The sequence below is a fragment of the Penicillium hordei genome (assembly GCF_028827395.1).
Source record: "Penicillium hordei strain IBT 12815 chromosome Unknown utg000006l_segment0_segment0, whole genome shotgun sequence".
NCBI classification, from domain to species: Eukaryota; Fungi; Ascomycota; class Eurotiomycetes; order Eurotiales; family Aspergillaceae; genus Penicillium; species Penicillium hordei.
In genome coordinates, this window is record NW_026623147.1 from 1,273,486 (window position 1) to 1,285,676 (window position 12,191).

Sequence of the window (12,191 nt, forward strand, 5' to 3'; positions counted from 1 at the left end):
CCTTCAGAGGCACCTTCTTGTCGTAGGGACATAGATGAAGCCGTAATGAGGGGACAGGGGCGATCCTTTACAGGGCTGAACCTTTTTCATTCAGCAGTGAAGGCGCCTATGAAGTGACTTGCATGTCACAGCACTATTGAATGAGCCTTGTCCACTCTATAATGGATCTTCCCTATCCCCACATCGCGGCTTTACTATGGCTCCATGGTGCGGAAATATCTCATGAAGAACATGTTTCAGGAATGGAGGAAGACGGTGGGGGAATGGAGTTGGGCTTTCATAAGATAGTCACTTATCAAGATTGAGAATGAAAGTACAGTAGCGGCACTGATGGTACTTTCTCCATTCTAAAAAAAATAGGGAATATTCAGATCCCTAGATGTTATCTCAAACAGTCGATCTCGGAGAAGGAAGGTCGAGATCCAACATTCAGCCCTGCCGCAACATAGGATACTGTATCCAAGTCTGACGGCTCCTCAAGAAACAGTCTTTGACTTTTGGAACCACCTATCTTGTTACCTTCTCCTACCTGATTGACAGGCACCTACCCTGACTTGTAGAGTATCTTTTAACATAGGGTAAGGTACTATACCTAGGAGTATTAGATACCCCTACCTAGATTATATCCGCCGCTAATACCTACGCTATCGACTATAGAAAAACTCCCTTTAGTATCTACTAAGGACGTTAGAACGTTATTAACCGCGACTTTAAGCGTAATATTATTATTTCTATAGCCCGCGAATTCGGTATAGCTCTTATACTATAAGTATCTAATTGTCCCTTGAATTTTAATGCCCAATTTCTAACCTATATAAAAATAGCTGGGATATTCTTAGTAGAGGTAAATTCTAGTCTAAAGCCGAGCTCGAGCGCTATAAGACTACTGGTGAAGGGCCACGTGCCTTTAGCGGCCGATCTCCCTACTAGACCGAAGAAGAGATTAAAGTTAGCGAGGCTCTAGAAAAAGTGGTATCCGAGCACGGTATCGGTTCTATTACCTCTATCGTACTAGCCTACGTTATATCTAAGGCTGGTAATATGTTCCCTCTAATCGGCGGCCGTAAGGTCGAGCACCTCAAGGATAACATCTAGGCCCTAGGCCTCAAACTGACTTAGGAGCAAATCGAATATCTAGAGTGTCAAACCCTTCAACTCCGGCTTCCCGTATAATTTCATTCCTGAAGACCCGAATGTTACTGGTTCATCATTCATCATTAGACGAACCAATGCCATGGAATTCCCAAACGCCCGGAAGCCGACCTCCCTATAAGAGGCTACTACCAGTGGCATGAAAATATGTAACATAGAAAACAGGGATTATGCACAGTGTGTACATAAGACACAGAACTAAGACACATCCGTCTGAGGCACAAATGAAGTACATTTCTCCATAAGTTCTCGGTAGTAAGTATTTATAACTAGGACTGAGGAACCAGTGCGGAGTTGTTATTTTCTTTCCGTTTACGTTTTGACTTCATTTTTGAATTAAAGCGCCTTTCGCTGTATGCTGCGTGGTCCTCCAGTTCAGGTTGACGAGCGGCTGGATGTCTCAGACGAGATACTGATCGTGCCTACTGATGACGGAGCAATCAGTGTGGCGAGCACGGGGCACAGGCGCAGGTGCCATAATATTAACTATGTTTTATGAAATAATCACAATGGGGTCAATTTGCGGATAGGTAGAACCATGATGTCTCGCTATCCATGGATTGTATGTTGGATTATTTCATCTCTTACACTCAGAAATAAAATGCAATATCCATTTGACGCCTGAAGCTCCCTAACAAGAAAATGGCTGTACATGATAGTCGCGAGAATCAAGAAGGCAGGACATATATGCAGCGAAAGGGGCCATGGAAAGAAAGAAAGAAACCAAAAAAAAACCCCAAAAACATAGGCCAACGGGTCCGCTAGTCCATATTGATACAGGAATAAATTACCGCCGAGCTTTCTCGTCCTCTATCTGGCTCCGGAGGTCTGAAAGGACACTATGCCGTTGGGCCATATGGCTCTTCAGGCCGTCCACCTGTTCCCCAACAGCCTTGACATCCTCCCGAAGTCGCTCCAAATCCTGACCATCCTTAGCACGGCCAGTACCCTCACGCAACTCCCGCAACTCCCGCTCCTTATACTCCAAGAGCGAAAGCGCTTCCTTCTTAATGAGAACCCAGTTGGGCCGGCCATCATGGCGCGGGCCATCCCGTCTAGAGTCGGAGGCTTTATTGGCGGAGCTCAGCTTCTTCTCCAACTCCGCAAGCTCACGGCGCAGTCGTACCTTCTCCCACTCCTCGTCCTGGATCGTGTCGCTGAAATCTGTTCCCTTGGGCTGGTATGAGCCCTTGCCGCCAACACCCAGACGGCCGAGGTAAGTATCGCCGAACTTGGCCTTCCGGCCTGTCCGTGTTTCCGTATCGCCGTCTGCGCCGTAGCGCTGTGCGGGTCGTGCCTTGTCAACTTGGTAGTCGATTTGGTTGTGCTCGAATGAGGCGCGCAGGGATGCGGGGATGGTGCGTGGGATGCGGAAACCCTCGTGGCGGAAGTTCAGGATGTGCAGGAAGGCAAGTGTTGCATCTTTGTTGATTGCGGGCGATGCGGAGGGATTGACCAGGTTCCAGGCGGAGCGGACATCGGTGTCGGGGACGTCGAGTGATTCGTAGAGTGGTTGTAATTGTTGGACTGGGAGATGGTCAGCGGGGTATTTCTCCGAGTGCGCTGTGCGCGCTGTACTGGTTACTCACATTCAACTTGGCCGCGCGCGTTCCGGTTGGCGTCGTAGATCTCGGTGTACTTGTTCTTGTCGTCGGGCTTCATATACCAATCAAAGCCGTCCTTCAGACCAAGCGAGTCGTCCTCGTCTTCTATCCGCTCAAATTGTTCTTGTCCACTGCTTAGTGCGCGGGTCGCATGGACGAGATGTGACTTTGACTCTGGGACTAGCCAATCTGGTAGGACATTTGGGACATCTTGTAGTTCCTGTACAGATAAGACGTTGTGTTAGAACGATTTGGTGGTGATTTGGGATGATAGATCACTTACGCCGTTGACCAGGTCGAAGACTAAGCGCATCGCAACACAGAACTCCTCGAAATCCAACTCCCCGTCTCCGTCGACATCGGCAATGTCCCAGACCTTCTCGAGCTGATCATCGCGCAGCCGGCTGTTCCTCAGCACGGAGGCGGCTTGGGAGCTGTTGAGGTGTTTTTGGCCATTTGATAATGAGGCGAAAATCTCCCAATATCGCTCAATCTCCCATTGCTCAATCTTTTTAGTAGCCATGATGTATGGAGCTCCGATGAAGGGCGTGGAGGATGAGGTGGGCACAATGGGGGGAGAGACTCGGATTTACCTACTTCCGTCAGGGGCTCTGAGGTCATTGGACTCACAATGTAATTATCTTTCTGTGTACGGAGCATAGCGTCATATTCAAATGTTCAGAATAATTATCATCTATATGGTTATCTATAAAAATTCGATGTGTTCCTTGCATTATGTTACATGATCCCCTTCACTGTAGAGTAGAGGAGCTCGATGCCCCCTTTCCCCAGAATATAGTGATTGAATCCTCATTATGAATCCTTCTTCTCGTCTTTCGTATTTTGCTTAGCCTTCCCTACAGCCTCGAGCTGTTCACGGACTTGGATGATCGCTCGTTCAGCTTCCAATGCAAGCTCTGGTGCATCCAGGATCGTAGCCAACTTCCTGGCATCAGACATCTTCAACAAGACCCGGTCCTCACTCTGCTCTATGTCCTCGGCAACCTCAGAATATGACGTCTCGGTCGTGCTACCTTCGATTTTTTGCGATGCGCGTTTGGCATATAGCTGTTCAAGCTCCGGGGATGAGATGGGGTTGAGGAGACTCTTCTCGACGAGGAATTCTAGATGTCTTGAGCCATTCAATGCTGTGTATTATCGTCAGCTTCATGAACCAGGTCCGTTAGGAATATCAAACTAACCGCGCCAGTGGGACCAGCCCCGGTATGCCAAATAGAAAAAGGGAATATTCGGAACCCTGGTCTTCATTAGAATATCATATCACCGGGGAAAACTCGTGGCATTCACATACACTGGTATCAACCCAAACGGTGCTGTAATTGGCGCAGCAATCAAGCTCCACATCATCCTGTTTCGATGAATTTCCTGCCTCTCCGTGGCGATCGTGCGCACCACTTGCTGGATTCGCTCCAACCGCACCGCGTTACCGGGGAACAGCACATCCACCTTGGTCTTTCCATGATCTCCATTAACTCGCAATTGTGTTTTGAGTGAAGGGATGCTTTTGAGGGCCCATTCTTCGTATGGTATCCGTTGCTGAACTCGATTGCCCCAGCGAACAAGGTGCATCTTCCATCCTTTGTCGGCTTCCTCCCACTTCGCCCATGTTTCAGCCGCCTTTGTTGTAACCCTATCAAGAATTGAAAGCTCTTTCGCTAAATCCTTGTTAAGGGGTCGAGCATATATGAGAGCTCGTTTTGTCGAGATCGGAATTAGGAAAAGGCGCATTGTGGAGGATGTCTGAGACAAATTGACAAATCGGAAATCGACAATCGCTTGATCGCGGGGAAGATAATAGATATCAAATAGATCAAGATAAAAGAAAATAGAAAACTTTCACAATAAATACTCCGTTGAAACTTGAATTTTGTTTTTCATGTGGGTGAAAAAGGGATGCGGGAGCAAAGCAGGTCCAGGTCCACGGGTTGGACAAATCGAGACGTCATTCCCGAGGTCCGCGTACAGTTTCGTCTTAGGGAGGCCATCCCTGAACAACCATACTTCCTCATTGATCAGCAATTGGGGATTCGCGGGCAAACTGTTGGTTTGAAGTTTCCCGCGGCTCCCGAGTTTCAGGTTTTAATTTCTCTGTATCATGGACAGCCCCAAAGACAGCGCTCCAGGGCGTGTCTTTGGTGAGAGGCTGGCAGAGAAGTTTCCACCCATCCCAGAGTCATCACCGCTGCCAGGCTCTCTTAGCGTCGATACCGAGTCTGCTGTCCGCAACAAAACCTCCGATTCAGTACTTGCGCGTACAGACGGTCAGACAGCGGAAGAAACCGCGTACTCTCAACGCTCCGTCTTACGATCTCTACCTGGTATGGTCGCATTTAAAGCTCGATTCGACGATCAATCACTAATAACAAGTCCTTGTAGCCTGGATCCGGTCGGTCGATGAGCCCGAGGAGGACGAAGATGAAGCTACTGCAACCGATCGCTTACTCCCTTCACAACCAAATGACGCATTTGTCGCTCAGCACAACCACTCGCCCTACTCATCGTCGAAGCCGCAACCTAATCACGCGACTACTAACGGCCTATTTGAGGATGAGTCACCACTCGTCAACCGTGAATCGCGCTGGATGACATTCTCACGAACCATCCAATACCCCCGAGAACCTGGTAGAGAGGAACAGCAGGTCACGTCAGAATGGCTGAATGAGAATCACGGTGATTACTTGCAACCATGGCGAGGAAAGCACCTGGAGGGCGATAGTCCGGAATATCCGCTACACAGCAGAGGCCGAAGGGATATCTGGATCACGCGTTTCAGGAAGACCCTTCTGCGAAGCCCGATCGTGCCGCTGATTCTTCGAATGACTGTTTGGTGCTTCTCACTCTCTGCACTGGCTCTGGGTGGATCAATTCAGCACATGGCTGATCAAGGGCATCACCCACAAGGCCCATCTGCATTGATGGCGATCATCGTCGATGCAGTCGCCCTGGTTTACCTCTTATACATCACCTTTGATGAATACACGTCAAAGCCCTTGGGTTTGCGTTCTCCCTCGGCTAAAGCACGTCTCCTCCTCCTGGATATCTTCTTCATTGTCTTCGATTCCGCCAATCTTAGTTTGGCATTTGCTTCACTATCCGAGGTGACAGGATCCTGCACCGAAGCGGAAGTCAATCAAACCATCGATCCTCGAAATGATGGTATATGTACACGACAAAAGGCACTTGCTTCCGTATTGCTGGTTGCACTCCTGGCTTGGCTCATGACGTTTTCCATTAGTGTTCTCAGGTAAATCCCCTTGTCTATAATTGGCATACTCACTCCATTTTCTAACACACTCCTAGGCTTGTCGAAAGAGTAACACAGTGATTTTCCGGTCTTGTTGTGTTTCATGAATCTTCTGGCTGTTGATTAAATATACCATTCAAGCGAGACTTGATTTCGCGCATGCGCAACTTTTAGCTAGACATGCAAAGCAGGACCGTCAACGCCATACAACGGATCTTGGCGAAACCAAGCCACATCCTTGATTCTCTGCACCTTTGCTTTCTCTTCTGGCTTTCCATAACACATATCCCACTGTTTTCCGTGTGGATATGCGCCAACCATTTGGAACTCTTCCTGGTTCCCGTGCAGGTCCTCTAAGAGTCGATGACCCACCCCCGCAGGCACAATGATTAAATCGCCACGCTGCACCGTCGGCTCAAATCGCTCGGGGTTCCCCTCGCCTCCAAAACAGAGACGCGCGCTCCCTAAAATGACCCCGAGCACCTCATGCGTTGTGGAGTGGAAGTGGGTTTGGCTGTACATGCTATATACCCATTGAGGAGCAACCTCGCCCACTACTTCCAGGTGCTTCTCGAGCTCTGTGGATGTGGCATTGAAAGCTCCATGGTATATCATGAGTGGCTTGGATTGGATCGAAGTGTTCGGTATATGGTGCCACTCGGGAATCTGGCGAGTGGTCACTTGAGTGTTTGACAGTGAATTTATAGCCATAGTGGTTCTCTATTTTGCCTTTGCTTTTTTGCATGGAGAAAGGGAGTTTGGATTGAATTGGGTCAACCTGAGATCTACTTTAGATGACGTCATTTATAGTGGGGCAATCAATATACAACATAGACTCAATATAAACTTGAACTTACTAGGAACTATCCATATACTACCTAGATACTTTATAGGTTAATATGATAGGGTTAATGCCCCCTGATCACTCAAAACATTTTATCCACTATACTATATCATCCACCCCCAGATATTGACCTCTTCTGGGCCTCTTTTTGACCCTCTTTCCAAGGCTTTTTCTTTCTGGCCATTATGGGGTCTACGGATTGGATATGACCGTTTGGGACCGGGAAATCTGGCATGTGTTGAGCCATAGGTGGATAACACCCAAAGAAACAGTGCATAACGCTGTTAAGAGAATAAAGCTAGTGATTATGTCAGTGTATTCGATAGATGGATATCCCGAAAAGGAAATACTGCCGAAGGTAGAGTCATATAGTATGAGTAGGTGACTAGTAGGGGAGACAGATACCCAGGAGTATTGCGGGTTTTGTTATATAGTTCTGGTTTCAGATCACAATAGTTGTGCGATCTCTACCGATTCTAAACTTTAACCCACTCAACGACCACTTCTATTGAAAATGGGATGTTGAACTTTATCTATGACATTTATAACAAGGTCAAGATTAAGTTCAGTACCGCTCGTTTCTAGAACTACCAGCGATATCAAATTTCTAGAAAAATCAGGCATTTGCTGGGGAAGTTGTTCATTGATTTCTCGGTCAGATGAGCTCCTAGACAAAGGACAGTTATCAATGGATATTGGCCTATTTTAGTCATCTAAGGGTGCCTTTCGTGCACGAAGGTAAACGCTTCCAATAACTTGGTTCCTTCCGGGACAAACAACAAGTCATTTTTAAATGTTAGTCGTGGTGGGCAGCAGTAGAGGGATAGAATGGCTTCCTGCAGCAAAAAAATATAAAAATATAAAAATATAAAAAATATATATAAAAAAAAATAAGAGAACAATGGAGTAGAAGAAATTACACAATTGGGTTCAAGTATCACCCAAAGTCTACTACAAAGGAGTGTACATTGCAACATTTCGTAGTATAGTAAAGGATGAGCGTAATGATCAAAAGAATCTCATTCGCATGTGACGTTGGGATGACTAAGATTTTGGCAATCGTTGGAATCTATCCATGAATGGTTTAGGTAGGGAGCTTAAATCATTGTCCAAGGTACCCATTTATAGCAGTTGATTTACCCTTTGTGGTGCAATAGTACTAGATAGAACCAGATCTATGGATCAAGTGTCATTGGAGATATATGTTGTGATACAAGAATAGAAACAGGTCTATTATAGAGGAACAGCTCATAAAGATATATATCATCGTATTCCAAAAATGCTAATGATCCACAAGAACAGTCCACTGAAGCGGCTTTGTCATATCTTTTTGGTAATCTTTTTGAATATTCGTTTTAGATGTTTTTCAAGGGTATTTGAAGATGGTAAAACTTACTTTGTACAAGAGAATTTTCTATATATAACCTTTGATATAACCTTTTTGATGTCGCGTTGATCGAAGCATCAAAGCCGATGATGTAGATTTGGCGGGAAAGCTCCGCCACCTCACCGCCTGCGGCAACAAGGCCATCTCCACGCTCTGGTCCATCTCAGCCTCATCACTTCCCTCTTCTGCCTAATCTCTTTTCCAATTCTTGCTCTAGAAGTTCCCGAGAAGGGTTGTATCTTCTCATTCGTTTTCTTCGACTGTCTGAACCCCGCTCTTGCCAACCCCTCCCCCCTCCCAAGCGCCTACCCTCATCTGATCACCCGAAGATCTTTTGAGGCGTGACGTGTGGCGCTACAACTGTCTTGAGGTAATATTCATGATCTGTAACTTGCTGGTTACTGCTGAGAGTTAAGAGCGCGTCACTGACTAGTGAACCAGGACCCTCGGCCTCGATTACCCACCTTCCGCATCCCACCTGATTCCCCTGCAACCGCGATGTCTCTCGCGATGCCACCGGTACCTCACAAGGATGACCTTGATTCAACGTGAGCAGACGATGATTGGCGATCCGCTTCAACGTGGTGGTATGACATGAGTTAACTGTGGGTTAGTTGGTCATTCCTCGAAACAGGAATCGAGAGCGTCATGCTCAACCTTGATTCCGGTATCGATATGAAGACTGTAAGTGAAATGCCGTTCAATCACTCTTGACCGGTGAGGGCGTTTGAAAACAGATAGACTGACTGTTTTTTTGTCTAGTACATGGGTCTATACACGTGTGTTCCCGATTCGATCCTACTTCTTGCCTGACGAGAACCGCGCTCACAATTTGATATTAGGGCTGTCCACAATTTTTGCACATCCCAAAAAGCCGTCGCTAGCGGTCAAGGCCTACAGGGACAACGTGGTGGTTGGTTTTCTCCCCTTCATGCCGCACCTTCGGCTTCCCGATATGAGCTGACCTGGACTATAGCTCATTTACTGGGCGAGGAACTTTACAAATTACTCGGCGAATACCTCACTTCCCATCTGAGTAAGGTTTACAAACAATCACAGAGCCACACCGAAGAAGGCTTGCTTGGCTTCTACATTCGCGAGTGGTACCGCTACACAACCGCCGCCAAGTACGTGAACCACCTCTTTCGCTACCTGAATCGTCACTGGGTTAAGCGTGAGATCGACGAGGGTAAGAAAAACGTTTACGATGTTTACACCCTGCACTTGGTCAAATGGAAAGGGGACTTTTTCGAAAAAGTCCATGAAAAGGTCATGGACGCTGTTCTGAATCTGATCGAGAAGCAACGAAATGGAGAAACCATCGAACAATCGCAGATTAAATCCATTGTGGACTCCTTCGTTTCGCTGGGTTTGGATGAGAATGATAGCTCCAAGTCAACACTAGATGTCTATCGGCATTACTTCCAGCAGCCGTTCATCCGTTCCACCAAAACATATTACGAAAATGAGTCACGGCAGTTTGTGGCCGAAAATAGCGTGGTGGAATATATGAAGAAGGCGGAAGCTCGTTTGGAGGAGGAGAAGCTTCGGGTCGGTTTGTATTTACACCCAGATGTCACCAAGCTCTTGACCGATACATGCCTGTCTGTTCTTGTCACCGCCCACTCAACTTTGCTTCGCGACGAGTTCCAAATCTTGCTGGATAACGAACGCCAGGAGGATCTTGCCCGTATGTATCGACTCTTATCACGGATCAAGGAGGGTTTGGATCCCCTGCGCACAACCTTCGAGAACCACGTGAGGCGGGCCGGTTTGGCTGCTGTCGAGAAGGTTGCTTCAGAGGGAGAAACACTCGAGCCCAAGTTGTACGTCGATGCCCTACTGCAGGTTCACACACGTTATCAGAGCTTGGTTGATGAGGCCTTCAATGGCGAGGCCGAGTTCGTGCGTTCTCTTGATAACGCCTGCCGGGAGTTTGTCAACCGAAACCGTATCTGCAAGACGAGCTCTTCCAAGTCTCCCGAGCTACTGGCGAAATACACAGACTCATTGCTCAAGAAGGGATCCAAGTCGGCTGAAGAGTCGGAACTTGAGGAGATGCTAGTGCAGATTATGACAGTTTTCAAGTACATTGAAGACAAAGACGTCTTCCAGAAATTTTATTCCAAGAACTTGGCGAAACGTCTGGTCCATGTGAGCTCTGTTTCTGATGATGCTGAAACAAGCATGATCAGCAAGCTGAAGGAGGCGTGTGGTTTCGAATATACCAACAAGCTGCAACGCATGTTCCAGGACATGCAGATCTCCAAGGATCTGAATAACAACTACAAGGTCTGGCAGGACAAAGTGCTAGAAGATGATGACCGAAAGAGAATGGCCGATGCCCACTTCCAGATTTTGGGAACCGGCTTCTGGCCCCTCAATGCCCCGACCACACCATTCCTCGCGCCACCGGAGATAGTGAAAACAGCCGAACGGTTCCAGACATTCTACTTTGACAAGCATAGCGGCCGCAAGCTGACATGGCTGTGGCAGCTATGCAAGGGCGAAATCAAGGCTAACTATATCAAAAACACCAAAGTGCCTTACACTTTCCAGGTATCGACCTACCAGATGGGCATTCTGCTTCTTTTCAACGAAGCCGACACTCTGTCCTACGACGAGATTGAAAAGGCCACCACACTGTCTACCGAAATTCTCGACCCCAACCTCAGCATCCTGCTGAAGGCCAAGGTCCTCATCGCCAGCCCTGAGGGTGCTAAACCAGAGCCCTCCACATCGTTCACATTGAACTACAACTTCAAAAGCAAGAAGGTCAAAGTCAACCTCAACATTCAGATCAAATCTGAGCAAAAAGTTGAGGCTGACGACACCCACAAAACCATAGAAGAGGACAGGAAGCTTCTGCTTCAGGTACGTATCCTAGCTAATTATCAACCCCCACAGAGTCGATCTGTCCTAACCTTGTTGTAGTCCGCCATTGTTCGAATCATGAAGTCGCGCAAGAAGATGAAGCACGTCCAGCTTGTCCAGGAGGTTATTCAGCAGGTCAAGTCCCGCTTCCCACCTAAAATCCCCGACATCAAGAAGAACATTGAAGCCCTCATGGAGAAGGACTACATTGAGCGCATGGATGGCGATGAAATCTCATACATTGCTTAAATCAAACTAAATCTTTCCCCCTTTTCAAATAGTGCAAAACCAACTTGCTTCTATTCCCTTTTTTTTTCCCTCTTGCTCTCTGTTTCTGCTACTGTCTCTTTCCAACACCAGTGGCTGGCTTCCTGCGTCCCTTACTTGTCCTTGTATTCCATTCATCTTGGAAAGCCAGGGTGAGGGGGGAATGGGGCCCCTGCTGGTCCATGATAAGACTCCTACAATGGATGGCTGGCGGATGGAATCGGGCTGATAGGAGCATAAGAATTCTTTTTCATTGTGTCGGCGACTTCTTTTATGCTTCTTCATAGCGCTGAAACGACAAACAAATGATGACCTGGTTATTTTCTTTGCTCTTTGCTCTTTGCCCTCTGCTTTTCTTTCGTTTCTCTGAAAATACTAAAATATAATAAATTGATCATGTTCTGCGTAGCTACCCATCAGGGCTTTAAAGGTTCGAAGAACCTAGCCCCGTATAAACACCATGACAACACAGAATGAAATATTAAGGATTGAAGTGATGTGTTGACCCAAACATCTTTTGGGTAGAAGCTTAGAGGTATTCTCCTAGACATAAGCGAAACAAGACAACAACAAGACAGCCCGATTTATTCTAATGACATGCAATGCAGACAAGAACAGACACAAAAAACAACGCTGATCAAGATCGAACACATTAGAAACGATTTCACTTCAATATTTCATTCGGTGGATCGAAATGTGTAGCACTGGCGAGACCCAGTGTATATTTATGTATAATCAACATGTGAATCGTACTAGAATGTATATGCTATGCAAAGCTAGAGACAAGAACAGAAGACA

General features: G+C 47.0%; 5 protein-coding genes across 5 annotated transcripts; 2 read left to right on the top strand and 3 right to left on the bottom strand.

Annotated features, from left to right (window-relative positions):
• Positions 1 to 1,939: 1,939 nt before the first annotated feature.
• Positions 1,940 to 3,279, bottom strand: end3 (cytoskeletal adaptor protein SagA; the record flags this gene model as incomplete). Its single annotated transcript, XM_056902221.1, has 3 exons — positions 1,940 to 2,679; positions 2,742 to 2,976; positions 3,040 to 3,279. The coding sequence occupies 3 exons, from the start codon at positions 3,277 to 3,279 to the stop codon at positions 1,940 to 1,942; spliced, it is 1,215 nt and encodes a 404-aa protein (XP_056747508.1).
• Positions 3,280 to 3,569: 290 nt separating this feature from the next.
• N7537_011168 (mitochondrial K+-H+ exchange-related family protein) lies at positions 3,570 to 4,505 on the bottom strand (the record flags this gene model as incomplete). The annotated part of the gene is made up of 3 exons (XM_056902222.1): positions 3,570 to 3,904; positions 3,959 to 4,014; positions 4,069 to 4,505. The coding sequence occupies 3 exons, from the start codon at positions 4,503 to 4,505 to the stop codon at positions 3,570 to 3,572; spliced, it is 828 nt and encodes a 275-aa protein (XP_056747509.1).
• A 367-nt stretch (positions 4,506 to 4,872) lies between these two features.
• On the top strand, positions 4,873 to 6,164 carry N7537_011169 (phospholipase D regulator; the record flags this gene model as incomplete). Its single annotated transcript, XM_056902223.1, has 3 exons — positions 4,873 to 5,095; positions 5,154 to 6,021; positions 6,078 to 6,164. 3 exons carry the CDS (start codon positions 4,873 to 4,875, stop codon positions 6,100 to 6,102), a joined length of 1,116 nt encoding a protein of 371 aa, XP_056747510.1. The 3' UTR covers positions 6,103 to 6,164.
• A 31-nt stretch (positions 6,165 to 6,195) lies between these two features.
• Positions 6,196 to 6,732, bottom strand: N7537_011170 (cupin domain-containing protein; the record flags this gene model as incomplete). Its single annotated transcript, XM_056902224.1, has 1 exon — positions 6,196 to 6,732. One exon carries the CDS (start codon positions 6,730 to 6,732, stop codon positions 6,196 to 6,198), a length of 537 nt encoding a protein of 178 aa, XP_056747511.1.
• A 1,961-nt stretch (positions 6,733 to 8,693) lies between these two features.
• Positions 8,694 to 11,391, top strand: culA (cullin culA; the record flags this gene model as incomplete). Its single annotated transcript, XM_056902225.1, has 5 exons — positions 8,694 to 8,800; positions 8,867 to 8,936; positions 9,015 to 9,031; positions 9,095 to 11,126; positions 11,187 to 11,391. Coding segments are annotated over 5 exons (2,415 nt in total), but the record flags the coding sequence as incomplete, so codon positions are not given.
• Between the last annotated feature and the right edge of the window lie 800 nt (positions 11,392 to 12,191).